At 39.6% G+C, this 8,174-nt stretch overlaps 2 protein-coding genes across 2 annotated transcripts; both read left to right on the forward strand.

Moving 5' to 3' along the window:
* Window positions 1–220: 220 nt before the first annotated feature.
* exosc7 (exosome component 7) lies at window positions 221–4,345 on the forward strand. Its single transcript, XM_031737498.2, has 8 exons — window positions 221–370; window positions 524–625; window positions 1,378–1,472; window positions 2,532–2,697; window positions 3,256–3,326; window positions 3,422–3,545; window positions 3,626–3,781; window positions 4,163–4,345. Exons 1-8 carry the CDS (start codon window positions 314–316, stop codon window positions 4,265–4,267), a joined length of 876 nt encoding a protein of 291 aa, XP_031593358.1. The 5' UTR covers window positions 221–313; the 3' UTR covers window positions 4,268–4,345.
* Window positions 4,346–5,766: 1,421 nt separating this feature from the next.
* On the forward strand, window positions 5,767–8,088 carry LOC116318490 (tetranectin-like). Its single transcript, XM_031737502.2, has 3 exons — window positions 5,767–5,928; window positions 6,039–6,137; window positions 7,027–8,088. Exons 1-3 carry the CDS (start codon window positions 5,778–5,780, stop codon window positions 7,431–7,433), a joined length of 657 nt encoding a protein of 218 aa, XP_031593362.2. The 5' UTR covers window positions 5,767–5,777; the 3' UTR covers window positions 7,434–8,088.
* The last annotated feature ends 86 nt before the right edge of the window (window positions 8,089–8,174 follow it).

An 8,174-nucleotide genomic window follows, 5' to 3' on the forward strand; every position in this document is an offset into this window, starting at 1 on the left:
CACAAATTTCGTGGAAAAAAACTCACAAGAAAAAAATTACAAAAAATACGCGGCATAAGTTAAAACACGTGCAGAAAAGTCGTTGTAAAGGGTTGTTAAAACTTTAAGTTGCTTTTCGTGTCAACATCAGTGGAATATCTTTGTTTTTATGAGATTACTCTCTTGTGTTTGTTAGGTGGGGCGCTTACCTGTAAAGATTATTAGAAAACTCAAACAACCAGCATGCCCTTCGGATTTTTGCCCCATTGTCGAATTCTGATGACGCAGGGGTAAAGCGACAGACATACACACATGCTAAAAGTGTTTCTGAAAAATGGCAAGAGTGCAAGTTAGTGAGGCTGAAAAAGTGTACATACTACACGGCATACGAGTAAGTTGTTAACAAACATGTTAAAAAATACAGCCCCAGACTTTTGTTTATTCTGTTAAAATCATTTCAAATGTATGTATTTATGAGCTTTAGCGATGGGAAGCTAGCTGCATTAGCACTGTCTCTGTTGACATGTTTCTTCCTGGTCTTCAGGATGACTTAAGGGTGGATGGACGAGGCTGCGAGGACTACAGACACATGGAAATAGAGACCGATGTGGTTTCCAACACAGACGGATCCGCCAAAGTCACGCTGGTAATTAAATCAGACAGCATCTGCAGCTGAGAGCTCTAAAGAGAGCATGTGTGAACAGCTGAAAGACTGAAATTTAATGATATTTCAACAAAAATCAGTTACGGCCCAGTTTGGGTTTCAACATTTTTCCACATCTTGGCCATTGCAAAGTCCCGTCCTCTCATTTACGACTCTGAACTCTGGTTTGTAGTAAAAAGGTAACACAAACAACAGCACTGCCGAAGGCCTCAGAATATGTCCCAACTTCTTCCTGAAAAAGAGAATCCAAATAGTTCAAAGAACCAGAGTGTGGTTTGAGAAATCCAACACTGGCACATATGATTGGACTACATACCAAAGACCATTTAAAAGGGACTCTAACTAAGGCCACCCTCCACAACAGTCCCACATGTGGCCCTTTGGGAAAATTAGTTGCCCAACTTTGCATTGACTCGTTAAACGATTTACGCAAAAACTAATTCTTAAAATCACATCTAAATTTGACTTGGAGCCAGTGTAAGGAAGCCACTATGGCTGATATGTGATCTCGCTCGTCACTTAAGAGGCTTCCCACAGAGTTTTAGTCCAGCTACAGTCAGCAAAGCAAAACCTGAATGACTTGACAGATGAATGAAAACTGTTAGTAGTAAAGCTGAGATGAAGTGAAGGCATGAATAAGCTTTTCAGAAGTCAGAGTGCTGTTGAAGCTCATTTCCCTGTTCCACTGTCACACCAACCCTTTTATATCCCCCCATGGTTTGTCTCTCTTTCAGGGGCACACAGCGGTTCTTGTGGGGGTTAAGGCAGAGATTGGAAAACCGAGGCCAACGGTGCCAACTGAGGGCTATTTGGAGTTCTTTGTTGATTGGTATGTATGCTGCTGAATGATATTTCTGTTTATGAGGGGTATAACAATTCTGAAACTGTGGTCAAAAATAGCGATGCAAACATCCACAATATCATTTCACTATTCCACTTGAAGCTGGTAATTCCACGTTAAAGCACGTGTGTCTGGTGAGAGCTGTAATCAGGGGTGTTATGTGTTTGAGTCCAGAGGTGCCACTATGGATTTAACAGAGGGGGGAAAAGTCCCACAGCTCAGTAATGCACAGTAAGCAATTTTCTACAATCATCACAGTGATTATCGAAATTTGCTTTCTATGTTAATCACAGAATTATTTTATTTTATTTTTACATATTATTGATGGGCACAAACTGTATAGTGTAGCAGCAGAGTTGGTGCTAAAACATGTAAAAAGCCTGAAATTCAGTACTGATTTTGATTACTTCTGATTTGATTGATTAATTATTATTATTATTAATATTATTATTACAATTATTATTCTCATTATTTGCTGTGAGATTTATTTGGCAGTGTGAGAATGAAGGTAAAAGTGTAACAGCTGCTGTTATATAAAAAGAACTAGAAATACCCCAGAATAAAAAAAACAAAAAAATAAAAACAGATTAATTTAGTGTATTTTTACCCCATTCATGGATGTGGTTTAAAAAACAGTTTTTTTGTTTTTTGTTTTGTGGGGAGTTGAAAGGTAAGCCAGGCTGTGGTTTGGAAGAGTTGTTACACCCCCTGTTGGTTTAAACATGGGTGCGCGTCATGTTTTTTACAGTGTTTAGGTGACACATCATGAATTCAAATCAAAATTTTGCATCAGCAATGAAAGATTTTAAAGACATTGAAAGTAAAAATAAATCATTTGAAGTTAAGTGAGTGTTTTAATGGATGTGCTGCCACCAGGAGGTAGTGTTGCATTATCTGTTCCCTGGGTTTCCACCAAAGTCCACTAAAGAAAATATTATCATATGACCATACAAAACGTATGTGTGTGAAAAGAGGTAGCAAGACTAGCAAGCTTTACTGTGGGATAAGCTCCTGCTGTACGATTTTACTGGGTTGTTTCTTCTTCAGTTCGGCCAATGCGACCCCCGAGTTTGAGGGCAGAGGGGGTGAGGAGCTGGGCACGGAGCTGAGTAACACCCTCTACAAAGTCTTCAACAACAAACGCAGCATCGATCTGAAGAGCCTCTGCATATGTGCTGGAGAACACTGCTGGGTGCTCTATGTGGATGTGCTGGTGAGTCGTAGCGTCCAATGCTGCCTTTTGCTTCCTGAAATTTTTTTCTTTTTTAATATTTATTTTTTTCTAGTGTGCAAAAAAAAAAAAAAAGAAAGTGCACTGTACACTGCAGCTCCCTTTGTCCATGACTGCAGGTTTTTTTGCCCTGCATTTGAGGGTCATTGAATTTTGACCAGTGATCCAACCAAAATCCTCTCCTCTGCTGCTCCACAGTTGTCTTCTGCAATAACAAATGTGTGGTTTTTAGACAGAAAAAGATATTTTTGGACAATAATTTGACTTTGAGAACTTATTACACCAGTCATTTTCACAATTTTCTGACATATTGTAGCACAAAAAAACTAATAAATAATTAAAATTATTCCATCACAACCCTAGATGTGATTCTTATGGGCTTCTGTTTTTATCCTCAAAATGACAAGGCTGCATTTACCTTTGTCTTCCTGTTTGTATAGTAAGAGTTGTTAGCGGTGTAGAGGTGTTAAGATTTACTTGAAAATTTCCAAATAAATCCAAACAACTTGGGTCAAATCTCATGTTTTTATGCTTCCACAGCTCCTGCAGTGTGATGGAAACTTGTACGATGCCATATCAGTAGCTATCAAGGCGGCTCTCTTCAACACAAAGTGAGTCTCTGTTTGGGATTTTTTTGGCATCTTACAGTTTATTTAATATTGCACAGATTAAATCTTACTAAAAGTCTTGATTACTCCACCGACAGAATTCCCAAAGTTCACATATCATCCGATGATGAAGGAGGAAAAGAAATAGAGCTGTCTGACGACCCCTACGACTGTATGAGACTCAACGTAGAAAACGTTCCCTGTATAGTGACTTTGTGCAAGGTGAGCTCACTTGCTGATACTCAGAGGTGATGACTGTCATCACGGCATAGTGCTACATACGGCTCACTGTGTTTCTGCAGGTGGGACACAGACATGTGGTGGATGCAACACTGCAGGAGAAGGCCTGCTCTGTGGCAAGCCTCATCATCTCCGTCACGCACAAGGGCACCATCACCTGTATGAGGAAGGTGGGCGGAGGCAGTCTGGACCCAGAGAGCATCTTTGAAATGACAGAGGTGAGCCCGGCTTTGCTCCTCAGCCATCTGGCCTCCTCTCAGCACAGTTGAAGAATTAACAAATTGTGCTTTTAACCTTATTTACATTTTAAAGCAGCAACATTTGACCTTCAGTTAAAAGGAATCGTTTATATACTCATGTGGAGTTGGAGCTGCAGGTCGAACTTGAACCTGGGCCGTTGCATTTCAACCATAAGTCAATGGGCACTTGCTCACCCACCGAATTAAAGTAGTTCACTACTTTTATAGACAGAATTTCTAGGCAGAGCCAAGTGTCATCTTTGCTTACACTGCTCCCCCGTGACCCAAACCTGGATAAGTGGCAGAAAAATGGGTGGATTGTTTATTTTCTTTCTTTCTTTCTTTGCTTGTTTTCTGCAGGCGGGCAAACGAGTTGGGAAAGCCCTCCACGCTCCTCTCATGAAGCTGCTGGAACAGGAAGAGAGTCTTGGAAAAAAGAGACAAAAAGTTGGTTTTTTGGGCTAAAAATCCGCTCCTGTTTCTAAGTTTGTGTTTACATGTATACATAATTTTCTAATAAAGTGTTTATTTGTACTCTGCTTATATTTGTTCTTTCAGATTTGTTTTGTTTGCACACAGATTGATAAAGGAATTGTTTTATGTGGCGTCTTAATCACAACAGATGAAGCTGTGTAGAAGATATAGGTCTGGTTGAAAGCTGAAGCTAGTGAGGGATTATTGTCATCATTATTATTATTATTATTATTATCATTATTATTATTATTATTGTTATTAGATATATTTGGGATATGAAGATGGTATAAAAATGATAACAACAAATTCTTCAAGACAAAATTTGGAGTTTGGTTTTGATTTAAATCAAATTTTACCCCTCAGCTGGGAAAGCCGAGGTCACCAGTATTCTTTTGCCCAAAACCAAATATATTCAAGTTGCTGTCAAGAAAGACTGAATTTTTGGCATTTTGCTTAAAAATAACTTCAATAATTAATTGATTATCAAAATATTTTCTATGGGCTAATTGTTTAATTGACTGTTTTAGTTTTAGTCTGATTTCAAGCTGTTACAAAGTCAGGAAGAAGATGTAGTGCAGATTATTTAAAATACTTATTATGATGCAAATGGTTGGAAAAATGGCCTAATATGAATCTTGAACAATATTTAATGTTTGTGTTCATTTGTCTTTAAAGTTTGTTCCACATCAGTGAATGGATTTTCTTTTAACTCGCCACAGATGCAAAACTTTCCATTCTTGAAATCTGCACTGCCCTCTCTCAGCAGCACTGCACTGGAACAGTCCAGTCTTTCTGCATCCTTTTGTGTTTGCCACGTGTCAGCCGAGGAATAAGTGTAGTGGAATCTTACAGGAGGACCAGATGTGACTCTGGATCATTTCCACTTTGTCCTCAGACAGGGTGAGGGTGTGTGCACAGGCAGACAACAGACCGATCCAAAACAAGCTTTTGCTTTGGATCCGTCTGACATTTGGGCAAAGTTTGAACCATTACCTAAATCTTTCAGTGCAATGTCTAAAACAAAAAAACAAAAAGAAAATTCTGCATCTCATCTAAAGGATCATAATGCAGCTTCACTGCTGTCAAAAACACCTGCAATAATAAAAGTTACAGATCAAATTTTAGCCATATGCTGTGGATGAAACTATAATAATTTGAGCCAATAAAACTATAGCTGAGTTATGCAACAGAAGAGTCTGTCTTTGTTTATGTCGTTTTTATACACCTTCATGAAAGCTGCAGAGGGGTTATGTAATAGCTGCTTCACACTGTCTGGCTCCAGTCTGCAGGTCTACACCTGCTTTCCAGGCCTGGCTCTGGTTAGCCCTCAACCTCCACGTGAAGAGTCTGGAGCCAAATAAGACGCACACACGCCATCCTTAAAGGCTTCTGAGGTTGGACTGTTATTCCTACAAACAGCACTTTCAGACTTCAGAATTTTTCCATCTTCTGTTGGATGAGAGGGAGGGTGTGAGAGGGACAAACAGAGAGAGGGAGGGAGATGGATAAATTGCGAGTGTCCACGTTGATTCGGCCTCATTCGACAGGTCTAACCATGGAGTTCAAAGGAGTGTGTGTGCTGCTGGGAGTGCTGCTGCTCGTAAGCTCCTCGCTTCAGCAGACGCCAACAAAGAAGAAGCTTGTGAGAAAAGGTAGAGAGTCTTAAGAGTCTCCTCTTACTTAAAACACTCTAAAGCTGTTTGATCACTGAGTTTGCACAAGTAACCTTTTTAAAAAAATGTTCTTGTATGTCTGGAATCAGATACAACAAAGGATGCTGCTATTGTGGAATTACAGAAACAGATCGATGACATCGTCCAGGAGCTCAACCTACTGAAGGAACAGCAGGCTCTGCAAAGAGGTAAACCCAGTGTTTAAAACAGTTCATAGTTCAATCAGTCATCAAGAGAAGGCACTACCTGCACCATCATGTGATAAAACCCTTAAGTGTGCGAGTTTATGCAAATTAACAGTGTATAACAGTGCTTGCTTACCTTGCTTTGGGGCCAGTTGTTAAATCTACTTTAAGACATTTGATATTTTATTTTAAAAAAATATGCATGCACTATAAAGTAGCTGTCATATAATCTTATTAATAAGACACAAAATATCAGAATTTTTGTTTTTAATCATTGTTTGATTTTTTTTAGTGTGCATGCATCTTAGATGTTTTCAGTCAAGTCAGAGTAAGAATTTGCACTTTCACTCCCTCTACCCATTTAGCTTATTCAACACTATTTATCAAGTTATTCATGCAAGATCAACTTATTTTATCCATTTTAGCCCATTTATCTATATAACACTTATTGACGTGTCCTCCTTCATAAACTGTGCTTGGGCTGATCCTAGTCACTGGTGATTGAAGGTGAATATGCCTTTAATATCACACCGGCAGTGGAGACAGACGCACTTCTTAGTCTCACTTCTGTCTGATATGGATTACAGTTGAGAGAACAAAATATGTATTTAAGTTGGATCCAATAGCCTGAAGCAAGCTTCAGTTAAAAATAAGTGCAGATTGGATACATGTGGAGTCTTTGAAATGCCATATTTTAATCTCGAAAACACGTTTGCCCCGCTGTTCTGAACAGAAAATCATATTCAGTTGTTTCTGGAAAACAAACACATACATTCTTTTTTTACTTATGTTCGTCATGATAACAAAGCTCCTTTTTTCCTGCATAGCATTATCAAAAAAGTGTTTTACTGTTCTTATTTAACCATCAGCTCCTTTTTTCTCCCCTCTGCAGTCTGTTTAAAAGGCAAAAAGATCAATGGCAAGTGTTTCTTGAGTGACCCTGTGAGGAAACGTTATCACACCGCCAGCGAAGACTGCAACGCCCTGGGCGGTGTCCTCGGCACACCTACATCCAAGGATGAGAACGATGAGCTCAGAGACTACGTCCGCCAAAGCATCGGCCCAGATGAGCAGGTCTGGCTGGGCATCAACGATATGCTCACCGAGGGCACCTGGATCGACCAGACCAGCAGCAGCATCACCTACAAAAACTGGGACACGTCCAACTTTAGGTCCCCCCAGCCGGACGGAAGCATGTCCCAGAACTGCGCTGTGCTGTCTGCAGCCTCGCAGGGGAAGTGGTTTGACGAGAACTGCCGCGACGAGAAGCCATCCGTGTGCCAGTTCAACATTGTTTGACCACATTTATCTCACCAGTGACTCTGCGTTTGCTTGGTTATAGCTGCTTTGTGTGTGTGTGTGTTTACTCTCACTGCAACGCTGCTTTTTTTTGCTATCCTAAAAGGGGTTCAAGCCAGCGGTTCCCAACTGGTTTTGCATCAGAACCAAAGTCTGATATAGAAGTCACAATCAGTTGCATAAGAAGATGTTATTTTAGACAAATGTGATGCTGCTGGTATGTAATTTTGCAGCATTCCTGGTGTTTGGAATTAAACAAGAAGAAGACCACAGTCCAGTTTGGAGTAAGCAAGAGACTGTGTGGCTGTACAAAGAAATAGCTAAGAAAACTGCATATCATTTTAGAAAAACACAAGTTGAAATAACCATGTTCATGTGATTAAAAAGAGTGTTTGGGTGCTGGCACCATCCACAAATGAAAAACTGGGTGTAACTCTCTGTTATCCTCACACCTATTAACAGCAGCTCTGTGACTCACTGGCTGAGAACCACTGTTTTAAACTTCTTTTTAAATAGGACTTAAAGAAAGCCAGAATTATGACTGATATAACTTTTTTATTTTTATAATAACTCAGTCTTCACTCATTCCAGTTTGCTAGTCTTGTAGCTTGCGACCTGTAAAATTACCATCAATAAACTACGATGTCTATCCCTGTTTTGCTTTTTCATTTTTTTCAGAAATTTGCTTTCCTCAAAAATTTTTTGAAGATTAATGCAGCAAAACTTGCAAGTCATAAGACG

The sequence above is a fragment of the Oreochromis aureus genome, linkage group 22 (genome assembly GCF_013358895.1).
Source record: "Oreochromis aureus strain Israel breed Guangdong linkage group 22, ZZ_aureus, whole genome shotgun sequence".
Classification (NCBI taxonomy): domain Eukaryota; kingdom Metazoa; phylum Chordata; class Actinopteri; order Cichliformes; family Cichlidae; genus Oreochromis; species Oreochromis aureus.